Below are 16,178 nucleotides of genomic sequence, written 5' to 3'. Positions count from 1 at the left end.
TTCATTGTGGTGCACGGGCTTCTCTCTAGTTGTGGCGTGTGGGCTCCAGAGCGCGCGAGCTCCAGGGCAGTGGTCCCCAACCTTTTTGGCACCAGGGACCAGTTTTGTGGAAGACAGTTTTTCCACAGGGTGGGGAATGTGTGGGGGGGTGGGGAATGGTTCCCCAACCTTTTTGGCACCCCAGGGACCAGTTTTGTGGAAGACAGTTTTTCCACAGGGTGGGGAATGTGTGTGGGGGTGGGGAATGGTTCAGGTGGCAATGGGGGTGATGATTCAGGTGGTAATGTGAGCAATGCGGAGCGATGGGGAGCTGCAGATGAAGCTTTGCTCGCTCGCCCGCCACTCACCTCCTGCTGTGAGGCCCGGTTCCTAACAGGCTGCAGACCGGGGGCTGGGAACCCCTGCTCTAGAGCGTGCAGGCTTAGTTGTCCCACAGCATGTGGAATCTTAGTTCCCCGAGCAGGGCTCGAACCCACGTCCCCTGCATTGGAAGGCAGATTCTTAACCACTGGACCATCAAGAAAGTCCCTGCTATGACCTCTTAAAGGTACCTGCTGATAAAGTCCTATACTGACAAGAAACTTCTGGCAACAGATTCTAAACTGAACAGGAAAGCGACAACAAAAGCAAAGTGAAGAGAATATCCAGTCAAGAGTAGGGCAGAGGTGGAAGTAGGTGGGTAGGTTGGATGGGTGGGTAGGGACAACAAAGCCAGGAGATTTAACAAAGTATAAGACCACATTTTTGCACACTTCCTTATAAGAGGAAATTCTAGAGTCTTTATGCCAGAGAAGATATCCTGATCCACTTATTCCTTCTAAATGTTCTGGAAAACTCACTTCATTAAAAAATGCAAAACAAAATAGAACTGCAGTCGAATTCCATGCAGAGCTATTATATGAACTAAAGGAGATATGGACCCATAATAACTTGTAGACCAGAGGTCCCCAACCCCTGGGCCGCAGACCGGTACTGGTCCGCGGCCTGTTAGGAACCGGGCCGCACAGCAGGAGGTGAGCGGCGGGCAAGCGAGCGAAGCTTCATCTGCCGCTCCCCAGGGCTCCCGTTACCCCCGTCCATAGAAAACTGTCTTCCACGAAACCAGTCCCTGCTGCCAAAAAAACCAGTCCCTGCTGCTGTCCTTGGGGGCCGCTGCTGTAGACAATAAAAGCATGCCAGAAAGAAAGCTATAGTCTAGTCTAATAGTCTAAAGGCACATCAGAAAGAGACTATAATCTAAAATTCCAAAGTGAGCTTAAAGAAATAAAAGGAAAAGATTTGAAAGAACAGCATAATTCAGAATTAGTAAAACTAGAAACAAGATGACAAAACCCAGGAAAGCATTAGAAATGAAAGAATATTCCAGAAAAGACTAAATCAAACTGCAAGGAACACAAGAAGTTGTAAATATGATACACAGAGTTCTATTTTTTGTTTTTTTAAACTACATATTGAAAGGGCACAATTATATACCTGAGAAAAATCAACCCAGAAAACTAACACGAAGACATAGTCAAAGGTGACCGGGAGGAAGGAAGCAGAGATGGAAGGCAAGCAGGAAGGACTGATGGAAGGAGGATGAATGAATCCTACCTTCCCTCAGACTCATCTCTGGGACCCTGCCCTAACTTCTACGTTAGAGCTAATTTTTCACTCTTTTACTGTATCCTTCAAAAAACAAAAGCAAAGCAAAATAACAGAAACCCTCCACATTCTGTTTTTTTTGTTTGTTTGTTTGTTTTATTTTTGGCTGCGTTGCGTCTTCATTGCTGCAAGCGGACTTTTTCTAGTTGCGGCGAGCAAGGGCTACTCTTTGTTGCGGTGCGCGGGCTTCCCATTGCAGTGGCTTCTCTTGCTGTGGAGCACAGGCTCTAGGCGCGTGGGCTTCAGTAGTTGTGGCATGCGGGCTCAGTAGTTGTGGCTCGTGGGCTCTAGAGCACAGGCTCAGTAGTTGTGGTGCACAGGATTAGTTGCTCTGTGGCATGTGGGATCTTCCCCGACCAGGGATCGAACCTGTGTGCCCTGCATTGGCAGGTGGATTCTTAATCACTGTGCCACCAGGGAGGTCCCAAGAAACCCTCCATATTCTGTTTAAATGAGCAGAATAACTAGGCTTGCCTGCTAACCCACCTCATTTAAGAAATTTGCCCTGGGACTTCCTTTGGCAGTCTGTTTTAGAAAAAGAATGCGAAACTACAAATACAAAATCAGGTACAGGACCTTGGCAGGGCCCCTTGCAAATAAGATTATCCTGAAACTGAAGCTTCAGTAAATCCACCTCAGTTCTGAAATGACAACAGGGTCCTGAATTCAAATTGAAAGAGCAGTGTGACTTACAAATGGAAAAAGTGCTCCTGCAGGAAAATTACACTGTACTTTCATGCTTCAGTTCAGTGTTGATTAAACTATAGTAGATCATGAGATGAATGTGGTTGGTCATGACTAACGTAAAAAACTTTTTTAAAGGTTAAAGAAAACAGAATAGAAAATACCAGCATGCAACATATATTGTAAGGATAAGTATTGTTTTGTAAATATATTTCAATCACACACAGGTACATGTGTACTGAGTCACGATGTAAAATTAGTTTTTTCCTTAAAAAACTGTAATGCTTTTTTACTTTTTGATCCGACAACAGCTTTGTAAGACTGAATGTCAAAATGGCCCACTGACTAAATTTGCCAAGGCCTGAAACTCACAGACCAGAGCCAGTAATCAGTGCTCAATGCATGGACTGGTTGAATGTTGGTAGGATAGACCTTAGCAGTTTGAGTGGGATAAGGGCCGAAGTGATCTCTGCCCAGCCTGTATGCAGAAGGATCTCGGGCATCACCAATCTGCTGTTTGGGGGCCTCAAGGAAGGTTCTTTGCTTTCTTCCTTTTTTTTTTTTTTTTTTTTTTTGAAGTGAGGGACCCATGTCCCCCACATCCCAACTTAATTTGCCAGAGTCCTAATACCATGTCCTGATGTCCTAAAGAGGGGGAGGGAAAAGAGAAGTGGAATGTATGGAGAAGTGTTGATAAAACCTGTTCACGTACAGAAACCAGATACATATATTGTGAAAAATAAGCCATGCTTCTGTGGTTAGTTCTACAACAGCACCCAGAATGGCAATTTTTAAGAAAAATATAACTACTAAAAACAAAATTTTAAAAGACTACCATAAATAAACAAAAATATGAAATTACACTCATGTGAACAGATTACCTAAAGAAGGGTTAGAAGTCAGATGAAACAAACTAAATGGTCATTAAAAAGTATTAAGATTTACATTAGGTAAGGAAAATGCAAACTAGTTAAAAACTCAGTATTAAAGGTAAAAGTCTGAGAGTCTTGCCTGAATCATCCTAACAGTTGCAAAATGATGACTCAAATTATAATTCCTCTACATTTATGAGTTGTCATTATACTGTAAGGAGCAACATTCCCTCTTCTGCATTTTAAAATTTTACTTACAATCATTATGTACACATGGGTTCTTGTTTTATTCAATGAGCTAACATTATTCATTTTGATGGTCAAATTGTCCGGAATTTGGCTAGTGGGAGCCCCTTTCAAGCCGCCTCCTGTGTCCTTCTGACATGTCCCAATCATCTGAGCACTGAATTACTTTCTGACACCATAAGACTTTTGCAGGCTCCCCTTATACTTTCCCTGCCCGAGCTCAGCTATTTCCCCAAGAAGACCTAGTTTCTTTTAGTGAACTAAAATATTTAACAGACAGATCTGGACACTGAATATGCTTACCGCTACTGAAAATTCATTGCTTCTAGGCCCTTTCAGTAGGCAGTGCTGGGGGGGTGGGGGTGGGGAAATGGCAATTTTATATGATTCAATGCAACACATAACGTCATTTTAAAATTATGAGTTCAGGGACTTCCCTGGTGGCACAGCGGTTAAGAATCCACCTGCCAAAGCAGGGGACATGGGTTCAAGCCCTGGTCCGGGAAGATCCCACATGCCGCAGAGCTACTAAGCCCGTGCGGCACAGCTACTAAGCCTGCACTCCAGAGCCCGAGCTCCGCAATACGAGAAGCCACCACAATGAGAAGCCCGTGCACCTCAACGAAAAGTAGCCCCTACTCGCTGCAACTAGAGAAAGCCCACTCGCAGCAAGACCCATCGCAGCCAAAAATAAATAAATAAATTTATTTTTAAAAATAATAATAAAAAAATAAAATAAAATAATGAGTTCATATTGATCCTCTAATTCCAATCCAATTCCATAGGGTTCTTCCTTGCCTTACTCTACTCTACATTTCTCTCTTCTTACAGTGAGAATCCTGGATCCCATCATCATCAATATTTTTACTTATTCATTTGCTCAACCTTACAATACACCCCATATAGTTTTAAAATTGTTTATCCATAATATTATAAAAAAAACAAATGTCCTAAGTAGAATTGCAGATTTGTCTGAAGTTTATTTGCCTTTAGACTGAAGGGTATACGAAATACTACTGTCTTCAAGAGTTTTTTGGATTGTTTTTCTTTTAGTAGGTTTATGTTAATAATCTAAAATACAGATAGGTTTACTTGTTTCTATCTGCATTCAATTTTAGTGTTTTTCCCTTCATCGAGGTTGGTTTTGTTTTAAATTTATAAACATTAACATGGTTACAAAAATAAAACTATTATTTCTACTGAGGTAAGTGCTACTTCTTCCTCCCCTTCCCTTATATTCTGCCTGAAAGTCTGATGAGGAATAAGAATTGTCTCAAAGCAACTCCCCACAGATTAATTATAAACTACAAAGGGGAAAATGACAATTTGACAGTGTAGAAATCTGTGAAACCAAGTGATCAAAGTTAACAGCACCAATAATAGCACAAACTGACTTTTTATACCTTCTAATGTCAGTGAGAACGGTGCAATGGTGACTAATACTAATATTTGTGTCAAAAATATATAACTTAAACTTAATCATGAAGAAATATCAGAAAAACAAACTGAGGCATTTTACCAAACAACTGACCTATAATCTGAAAAAAAAAAGAAAAAAGCTTTCTTTGAAAGATACAGAAAGGCTAAGGAAACAGATCCAGATTGTCTGAGACTAAAAGACATGGGAATTAAAAGAAATTTGTGATACTGATTTGAATCTTGAGTGAGAGGAAGTAATAAAGGCATTATTGGGACAAGTGATGAAATGTGAATATGGACTATACATTAGATAATAATAACGTATCAATGTAAAATTTGCTGAAATTGACAACTGCATTGTAGTTGTGGAAGAGAATGTTCTTGTTCTTCCAAAATATTATAATCTGGAGTATTTAGGGGAAATCAGCTTGATATGTGCAACTAACTCTAAAATGATTCAGGAAAAAAAAAACAACCCTACAATCCCTACACATACTCTACACACACACACATACACAGACACACACTCACTCACTCATACACACAGGGATACATGGTGGGGAAAGGGAGGAATGTGGCAACATGTTAACAATTAGTGAGTGGGGGTGGGGGGATATACACGGGTTTTCTGTGCTACTCTTTAAAGATCCTAGAGATATAATCAAATGCAACATGTTTACCTTGACTGGTTCACGGTTCAAAAGGGGAAAAAAAATCTCTAGTGTATTTCCTAAAGTAATAAACATTAATATCAGTAAGTATGTTTTATTTTATTTTAAAACATTCTCTGCTTCTGAGAATCCATTCTATTTTAAAGATTAACTACCAAAAAATTTCAGGTAACACATTTCAATAGCAATGATGTTACAATTTTAACACCTTTTCTCCCAATTCCTATTTTTTTATGAACATGAAAATCAAAGACTATCCTTATTTTTATATATAAATAGGTGAATATGAATCACCCATATGTAGATACTATAAGGAAGATGTTTTTATTCCTATAACGGTTTAGTTTGAGCTCAACATACTCAGAAGACACTGATCCAGATCTGTTATATACTTAGGAATAAAAACTAATTTTAAGAGGAGTCAAAGAAAAAACTAAGCAGGTAAAATCATTCAAAAATTATGTTTCAGACTTTTTAATCACTGGCTATTTATAAAAACGTTTGCTCTTCTGTTACCATTCCATTAGTACATTTCTAAAACTATTAGAAAACGGGACTAGCACTTACTGTTCATTATCATCAAAAAGAAGAAAGACCAACAGTAATAGTAGATAACAGCAGATAGTAGTAGTAATAGTAGATAATAGTAGACCAATAGTAATAGTAGATTATCCCATTTACTCCACATAAACTAATCCAGTGTGGTAGATATTAACAGATCAGAAAATTGAGGTTCACTGAGATGACTTGTCTAAGCTCACCTAACTGTTTATAATAGGATTTTGCTGACAAAGGCAATCTGGGGGGAAAATTACCTTGAAAAGTATCTAAACCTCAGTAAATTAACTGTTGTTACTGTTATTAGTATTATCATTTAACATATGGTTATTAGCTACACTACAAACAGAGTTTGTTGGTAATCCTCAATATTTTACTTTTCTGGGTTTTTTTTCCTTAATTGTTGTAACTTGCCCTAAAATCTCTTCAAATACACCTCCCTAAAGGGAGAGAATCCTGAATTAATTAGGATAAAGTACCAATTTTTTCTTTTTTTTGCTGCACCACGTGGCGCGGCTTGCAGGATCTCAGTTCCCTGACAAGGAATTGAACCCGTGCCCCTGGCAATGGAAACTCGGAGTCCTAACCACTGGACCGCCAGGGAATTCCCCCCCTTTTTTTGGGCCAACTTTTAAAATAAATTTATTTATTTATTTATTTATTTTTGGCTGTGTCGGGTCTTTGTTGCTGTGCGCAGGCTTCCTCTATTTCTCTAGCTGCAGCAAGTGGAGGCTACTCTTGGTTGCAGTGTGCAGGCTTCTCATTGCGCTGGCTTCTCTTGTTGCAGAGCATGGGCTCTAGGCACGCGGACTTCAGTAGTTGTGGCTCACGGGCTCTAGAGCACAGGCTCAGTAGTTGTGGTGCACGGGCTTAGTTGCTGCGCGGCACGTGGGATCTTCCCAGACCAGGGCTCGAACCCGAGTCCCCTGCATTAGCAGGCGGATTCTTAACCACTGTGCCACCAGGAAAGCCCAGGCCAATTTTTAATATAGAGTGAATTACCTTCCATTCAATACGTACCTATCAATCTTCCTTATAATAAACTAAATAAATAAAACAAATATCCATATTCCTCTAGTACACAGAAATTTATGTTGCATTGAATACAGCTTTAAATAACTGAGGCTATAACCTTTCCTTATAAGCCAGATAGTTAAGACTAAAATGTCATAATCAGTTATTCCTTAGAGTTATATTTAGTTTCAGTGTTCTGTTAATAGCTTATGTTTAGATAAGCCAGGCTAGGTAGCTATGTCATACTATATTCACTTTATCTCAATTATGATTCCTAAGAAATTTTCTAAAGCTTTTTCAATGATGGGTAAAGTATCCTCAATGAGAACTGCTGTAAACTTTTTTTCTTCTTACATTCGTACTTTATTTTCATACTTCTCACTTTGTTTCTGGCATGTTTTTATCACAGTCACTTTGAATTCTTTCTTAAACCACTTCTTTTCACTTAGGGACACCTGTACAAGGATAATTAATATTCCAAGTGACAGTCCTTGTTATTTGACAAACACAAGAAAAACTATAAATATGTAAATTCACTATATGCTACACCTTACTTCATGCTTTCACTGGCAATGTACTTTCATATGCATCTCTCAAATACTAATATTTTTTTACTCCTTCATTCAGTTAACCAGTCTCTGTTAACTGGGCTCTAACATTGTTAGAAGAAATTTGGTAGTTTAAAAGAAAATGGATTCTTATTAAAATTTCCTCAAGGTGAAAGCAATTTGATGCCTTTAGCCTCGCTAAATAAATAAATAACCACAAATAATAGCCCCACTATGGAATTCTCTTAATGTGAGTTGAATTCCCTAGTGAAGAATGATCTTCCTTGGTTTGAAAAATCTGATCAATGCTTCAAAGTCTGACTACAGTTAAAAACACACATCTGGTAATGTGAAATCAGTTGTATTATTTATGTAATAGATGAGATTTAAAGGTAGACCAAAAGCACATGATATTTATACTACTTTTAAGGCTACAAATCTTTCTTCTTGGGAGCTATATTCTCAAACCTGAAAGTAAATGTAAATCAATAGATGATACAACAAGATTTTTTATTCTCAAAAAATGATCCCTCTTAGAAATTAACTTCAATATAATATGCTAGGTTTGATAGAGCCGAAGTTGATTCTAATACTTTAAAAACCTGGAAATTCTATTTAAATTCCTTCTGATTTCAGATTGCCATGAATACAAATTACATTTTTATAGAATTTAAATTATTAAGAGATTTAAAACTTAAAAATTCCAAACTTTGAAAAACTTAAAAACCTTTTGATTTTTAAGGGAACATACAGACAAACTCTTCCTCTGGAACTACAGTGTATATTACTCACCATTTGATGCTGATGAACATGGAGTCAACAAACTAAGTGGGGAAAAATGTTGTCTGTTAAAGTTAGCAGCTGTGGGTGCTCCTCCAAGGGGTGCCCCAGGTCCATACATTTGACCTCCTGAAAGGTTTGAGGCAAAGTTTCCCAAATGTGTAGAAGAAGGTGTTACAGAACCATATGGTGAGTCCATATTGACAATACCTATAATGTAGAAGATAATCATAATTTATAACAGTTACCCCTAGGAGATATAATTAGAAAAACCTAAAATTCCAAGAGGTCCCTAATATATCCAAAAATATTTTAGATTATTAAAAAAATTTCTCCTTGCTTACTTCTTCCAGTCATTCCACTCATTATCCCACTCATTATTTCCCCCTTTATTTTATAAAGATAGCTATAAAAAAGAAATTACCAAGGAAAACATTTTACATTTAATTTTAATTTTGACATTTTATTACTTATTATAGAGTACGTATAGATTTAATATTAACACTAGAATTTAAATAGGTTTGGTGGCCAAGGAGTTGTATAAAATTTTACCTTTAAAAAACGTATGGGGAAGGGAGGGATGAGTAGGCAAACCACAAAGGATTTTTAAGGCACTGAAAATACTCTGGATGATAGTATAATGGTTACTATACTAGACTTTCATTCAAACCCACAGAACGTACAGCACCAAGAATGAACCCTCATGTAAACTACAGACTTTGATAAGGATGTGTGACTGTAGGTTCATCGACTGTAACAAAAATACCATTCTGGAGTGGATGTTGGTAATAAAGGAGGCTATGCCTGTGTGAAGGCAGGGGGTATATGGAAAACCCCTGTACTTTTCTCTCAATTTTGCTGTGAACTTAAGAGTGCTACTAAAATAAAAAAACAAAAACAAAACCGAAAAAACCCCACAAAACCAAAAACAAACCAGAAAAAAACTATAGGAGAAAAAAAAGATTGTAGCTATACTTTATAATAGAGAGACCTGACAATCAGCATCTTAACTAAGTGGCCATGCTTTCCATAGATAAGAGAAGGACAATCTGTCATTGACTGCCTCCTGATACAATACAGTGTGAGATTCAAACATTACCTATCTGATGTTCCTGCTAGAAATGTTTAACCAGAATGTAACCACAGATTGAGAAAACGGGTGAATCTGAAATGCAGGACATTCTTCAGTACAACTGGACTCTTCAAAGGATTCAATGTCAAGAAGAACAAAAGAAGGTGGTGAGATGTTTTAGACTGTGGGAGATCAAAGAGACATAATAGCCAAAAGCAATGTGTGAATCTTGATTGGTTGGATCAAAAGGAGAGAAAAAAGAAACATACAGGCATAAAGGGTATATTTGGGATGATGGTACTACATATTGGGTGCTATTACTGAATTAATGTTAATTTCTAGGTTGTAGAAATAGTGGTATAGCTGTAAAGGCAAACATGCCTATGTTGACCTGAATCTAATACTTCCCTCTGATAAACTCTTAAGATAAACTTCATTGCTAATTTTGGCTCTAATCAACTGTACACCCCAAAACCTTACCTCCCGATGGAGCACGTCTTTTTTCTATACTTTTCCACAAAACAAGAATTTACTTCTTTTTTCTCTAAATCTTAATTTTAGTCTTTCTTAACACATTACCTAGATTTCACATTTTTTGAAAAGTGAAGTATTTTCACTAAATTCCAACTTTACAAAAATGAAATATAAAAGCATTTCCAATTAATCCCCAAAATATACAAACAGCTCATGCAGCTCAATATCAAAAAAAAACAAACAACCCAATCAAAAAATGGGCAGAAGATCTAAATAGACATTTCTTCAAAGAAGACATACAGATGGCTAAAATCACATGAAAAAATGCTCAACATCACTAATTATTAGAGAAATGCAAATCAAAACTACAATGTGGTATCACCTCATACCGGTCAGAATGGTCATCATCAAAAAATCTACAAACAATAAATGCTGGAGAGGGTGTGGAGAAAAGGGAACTGGCCTACGCTGTTGGTGGGAATGTAAATTGGTACAGCCACTATGGAGAACAGTACGGAGGTTCCTTAAAAAACTAAAAGCAGAGCTACCATATGATCCAGCAATCCCACTCCTGGGCATATATCCAGAGAAAACCGTAATTCGAAAAGATACACGCACCCCAATGTTCACTGCAGCACTGTTTACAATAGCCAGGATATGGAAGCAACCTAGATGTCCATCAACGGAGGAATGGGCAAAGAAGATGTGGTATACATATACAATGGAATATTACTCAGCCATAAAAAAAGAACGAAATAATGCCATTTGCAGCAACATCAATGGACCTAGAGATTGTCATACTGAGTGAAGTCAGACAGAGAAAGACAAATATCATATATTGCTTATATGTGGAATCTAAAAAAAGAGTACAAATGAACTTATCTACGAAACAGAAATAGAGTTACAGAGGTAGAGAACAAACTTATAGTTACCAAGGGGTAAGGGGCAGGGAGGGACAAATTGGGAGATTGGGATTGACATATACACACTACTAGACATAAAATATATAACTAATAAGAACCTACTGTATAGCACAGGGAACTCTACTCAATGCTCTGTTATAGCCTATATGGGAAAAGAATCTAAAAAAGAGTGGATATATGTATATGTATAACTGATTCACTTTGCTGTACACCTGAAACTAACACAACACTGTAAATCAACTATACTCCAATAAAAATTTTTAAAAAATAAAAAAATGAAAAAAATAAAAGCATTTCCAATGTACTAATCAGCATATGAAGCTTTTACAACCAAATCATATTGATTCTATTTAGTATTCAAGAGAAAGTGTTTTTGAAAGTACATGAAAATATTTCAATCAACCCCCAGCGAGGAAATATTTACTGACCATGTTCTTTACATTATATTTACGTGTTATAGAAATACGTAAAAATAACAATCAGTTCCCATTATATCTAGAAATTTTTGGTCCCAGAATGTCATCTCTTCAATAACAAATAACAAGTTGGCAACCTTTCTGTAAAGGGCTAAATAATAAATATTTTTAGGCTGTCAGCAGAGCATGGAAGCGGCCATAAGACAATATGTAAATGAATGGGCATAGATGTATTTCAATAAAACTTTTATTTATGAACACTGAAATTTGAATGCACTATTTTTTTAAAAAAATATTTATTTATTTATTTATTTTTGGCTGCATCGAGTCTTAGCTGCGGCACGCGGGCTTCTCTAGTGTGGCACACGGGCTCCAGAGCAGGTGGGCTCTCTAGTTGCAACACCAGGACTTAGTTGCCCCGGGGCATGTGGGATCTTAGTTTCCCGACCAGGGACTGAACCCACATTCCCTGCACTGGAAGGCAGATTCTTAACCACTAGACCACCAGGGGAGTTCCGAATGTACTATTTTTTGTGTCACATATTATTCTTTTTAAAAATAAAAAAAAGTTTTTTTAAAAATCTTACACAATTGTTATGACTCAATTAAAAAAAAACCACAAATGTAAAATCAGGTAGTATGCCATACTTGGCACATGGACCATAGTTTGTCTATCTCTAGCATGAAATTATCTTTATTTATTCTTATTTTATTACTGCTTTAATGGTAGACTTTTTTTTTTAACATCTTTGTCGGAGTATAACTGCTTTACATGGTGTGTTAGTTTCTGCTTTTTAACAAAGTGAATCAGCTATACATATACATATATCCCCGTATCTCTTTCCTCTTGCGTCTCCCTCCCACCCTCCCTATCCCACCGCTCTAGGTGGTCACAAAGCACCGAGGTGATCTCCCTGTGCTATGTGGCTGCTTCCCACTAGCCATCTATTTTACATTTGGTAGTGTATATACGTCCATGCCACTCTCTCACTTCGTCCTAGCTTACCCTTCCCCCCTGCCCATGTCCTCAAGTCCATTCTCTACGTCTACGTCTTTATTCCTGTCCTGATCCTAGGTTCTACAGAATCATATTTTTTTTCCGATTCTATATATACGTGTTAGCATACAGTATTTGTTTTTCTCTTTCTAATTACTTCACTCTGTATGACAGACTCTAGGTCCATCCACCTCACTACAAATAACTCAATGAAATTATCTTTAATTATTTGAAATATTCATATTAAAACACAAAGCTCAAAATGCAACTTGGTATCCTGGACACTGCAACAGAAAAAGAACATTATTGGAAAAACTGTGGAATCTGAATAAAGTCTGTAGTCCAGTTAATTGTACTGTACCAATATTAATTTCTTAGTTTTAATAAATATATGGTGTTTATGTAAGAATGTTTAATTAGGGGAAATTGGGGTAATTATAGAAGAACTCTTCTATAAATCTAAAAATATTTCAAAGTAAAAAGTTAAAAAAGAAAAAGCAGTCACTCAAAACCAGATCTTTAGATCCTCTTTAGATATCAGCACTGTCTAACAGAACTTTTTATGTTAATAGATGTGTTCAATATCTGGGCTCTCCAATATTGCAGCTACCAGCCATTATGTGCTTATTAAGGAAGCACTTGAAATATGACCAGCCTACAGCCACTATGGAAAGAAGTATGGGGGATCCTCAGAAAACTAAAAATAGAACTACCACATGATCCAGCAATTCCACTTCTGGAACTATATCCAAAAGAAACAAAAACACTAACTCGAAAAGATACCTACACTTCCATGTTCGTAACAGCATTATTTACAATAGCTAAGACATGGAAACAACCTAAGTATCCATCCATGGATGAATGGATAAAGAAGCTGTGGTATGTATACATATATGTATATATACCACACACATACACACACACAATGAGATATTATTTAGTCATTAAAAAAAACCACACAAAAAAACACGAGGAAATCCTGCCATTTCTGACAAAATGGATGGGCCGTGAGGGCATTATGCTAAGTACAATAAGTCAGACAGAGAAAGACAAAAACTGTATGATCTCACTTATATGTGGAATCTCAAACAAACAAACTCATAGAAATCAGATTTGTGGTTACTAGAGATCAGATTTGTGGTTACTAGAGGTGGAGGTGGGGTGGGGGGGAATTGGAGGAAGGTGGTCAAAAGGTACAAACTTCCAGTTACAAGATAAGTAAGTATTAGGGATGTAATGTGCAACATAGTAACGGTAGTTAACACTACTGTATGATACATAGGAAAGCTGTTAAGAGAGACTAAATCCTAAGAGCTCTCATCACAAGGAAAAATACTTTTTCCTTTTTCTTTTTTTTAAAAAATTGTATCTATAGGAGATGATGAATGCTAACTAAATTTACTGCCGTAATCATCTCACAATGTATGTAAGTCAAACCATTATGCTCTACACCTTAAACTCATATACAGTGATGTACGTCAATTATATCTCAACAAAACTGGGAAAAAATTTTTAAAATGGCCAGCTTGACTGAGATGAATTTTTAATTTTATTAAATTTAAATAGCACATATAGTTAGTGCCTACCCTATTGAACTATGTAGCTCTATATTTTTCTCATTATTTTTAAAACAAAAAAGACAGTCGGAAGTGAAATCAAATTTTAAAAATCTTTGGTAATTATTTTTTATTTGAACTAAAAGCAAACTTTTGATGGCATTATCTTATTAAATTAAAATATGAGATTTTTCAAAATTTATTTATTTATTTATTTTAAAAAATTTATTTATTTATTTATTTGGCTGCTCCTGGTCTTAGTTGCGGCATGTGGGATTTATTTCCCTGACCAGGGATCGAACCCGGGCCCCCTGCATTGGGAGTGTGGAGTCTTAACCACTGGACTACCAGGGAAGTCCCCTTTTCTTTATTTTGAGAGAGAAAAATATACCTGATGAAGAAATTTATTTATAGTAAATTTAAGATAAAAATCCATTACAGCTTCTAAAAAGATTTAAAAAATAATAATGCCATACTAGACATACTCAATACTCACAATAGCATTTGAATTAGTACTACAATCTGTCTATCTGACCCAGTCACAGAGTAAAAATATTAGAAAATAACCAAGAGTTTCAACATCATTTGTAGAAATGAGCAGCTGCAGAATGTCAGAAAATACAAACTTACCTGAGGGACTTGGAGCAGGTCTCTGTAATGGTGGTCTAAAACCTGGAGCTTTGGAAGTATCAGACTGATGTAAAGGATCTGAATTTGGCAAATATGAGGATTTTCCTGATAGCATAGATTCTGGTGTTGACTGAGATGAAACAACAGATCCTCCCCAGAAGGCATGAGCAGAAGTAGGGCTATTTTCAAACAATGTGCTAAAGGGCCCAAATGGTAAGGGGGCACTGAAATTGGGAGCAATAGGCTTATTTGCTGGATGTACTGAATTTTGACAAGCACTTTGTGTACTTAAGGTCGAAGGTAGCTGGACAGAAGAGGGAACACTGTGAGGTCTTTTAATGTGATTGACACTGAGGACTGCAACAGATGAATTTTGCACAGGAGCTGGATTCTTGTGAGGGGCAGTTGTGCCATGAGAGGGTGGTCTAATAGTAGGGGGTTCCATTTTAGGCGGAGGCTGGGAGCATCCCATTTGTGTCTGAGGCATAGGGTAAGTCACTGGGGCAGTAGAAGGCACCGCCACTGGAGCAGAACTTGTTGTTACTAAAGGAGGAACAGTCATTCTAACTTCCGGGGGAGGAACCTGAGACTGCTGAAGAGGTGGTCTTGGCTCTTGAGAAACAGATCCCGGAGGTTGCTGCTGAGTAGAATGAACTGATGAACTCCCAGAAGAACTGCTGCTGTTTGGAGGTCTACTGTTTGTTGTTTCTACTACTGGTGGACTACCTGCTTCCTGTTCAGAGGAAGATGCCCCTTTATTTGGAGATGCTGTTCCACAATCCAAAGGGCTGTTTCTAGAAACCCCTCCTGGCTGGGCTGGTGGTGATGGGGAAGATGGGGATGATACTGGGTAGTGTTCTTTGGCAGTAGGCATAGGATATGTGGCATTTGTGGGCGCAGTGCTGTTGTTACTTGCTGTGGTTGTGACTGTTGTGGTGGTGGCATTGGATGTCTTCACAACTGTGACAAAAAGCTGCCTTCTAACAGAAGGTGAACTTGGACTGCCATTTGTAGATGTACCAGGCACCGTTGAAGCTGATGAACTGGTTGTAGTTGTTGGACTTGAAGTTAAAGAACCTGCTGAATTCACCTGAGAACCACTGCTATTCTGATTGCTATGGCGAGGCACCATGTGAGGCTTAGGCGAGTTAGTAGCTCTGGCAGGGCTCAAAGGCCTGACAGGAAAAGGACCCCAAGTGGACTGAGCTGGTGGAAAAGTACCTCCAAAGTGCGTCATGGGCAACCTTGGTGGACGGATCTGCTGGAAAGTCTGAGCAGCAAGCAAAGCATGTGCAAACTGTGGAGGAGGATATGCTAATGGAAGAGAAACTGGAAAACCAGGCCTCACATTATTCACTGGGTTCTTAATGGTTTTGTGAGTAGATGCAGAAGAAATTGCAGGCACAGTGAGTGCTGTGGCAGTCTGAGATGCTGATGACAGAGCTACAGTCGTCATTTTAATCCCCATTAAGGAACTGTTAGCAGCAGTGGTGGTAGGTGCTGATGACCCAATTTTGGAATTTGCTGAGGAGCTTTTCAAACGATTCTTTGGAATAAGTTCATCAATTTCTTTGTCTGGATCCTTGATCAGAGCATTGATCAACTGAGTTGCTTGTCTTGTTGATTCAGTGCCACCCCTATAAGTTGACAAAAAAAAAAAAAAATTAGGTCCAA

At 37.8% G+C, this 16,178-nt stretch overlaps 1 protein-coding gene across 8 annotated transcripts in view; it reads right to left on the bottom strand.

The window, feature by feature from the left end:
- ANKRD17 (ankyrin repeat domain 17) overlaps positions 1-16,178 on the bottom strand; it is a 164,390-nt gene that overhangs the window by 7,049 nt on the left and 141,163 nt on the right. For all 8 annotated transcript variants that reach the window (XM_059922851.1, XM_059922852.1, XM_059922856.1 and 5 more), the window contains 2 exons: positions 14,505-16,141; positions 8,449-8,646 (listed from right to left, as the gene is read on the bottom strand). In XM_059922851.1, the coding sequence (XP_059778834.1) occupies positions 8,449-8,646; positions 14,505-16,141 (1,835 nt within the window). The remainder of the gene's footprint in view (positions 1-8,448; positions 8,647-14,504; positions 16,142-16,178) is intronic.

This window comes from Balaenoptera ricei, chromosome 5 (genome assembly GCF_028023285.1).
Source record: "Balaenoptera ricei isolate mBalRic1 chromosome 5, mBalRic1.hap2, whole genome shotgun sequence".
Lineage (NCBI taxonomy): Eukaryota > Metazoa > Chordata > Mammalia > Artiodactyla > Balaenopteridae > Balaenoptera > Balaenoptera ricei.
The sequence above is the reverse complement of the archived record's forward strand: the minus strand, read 5'-3'. Positions and strand labels throughout refer to the sequence as shown.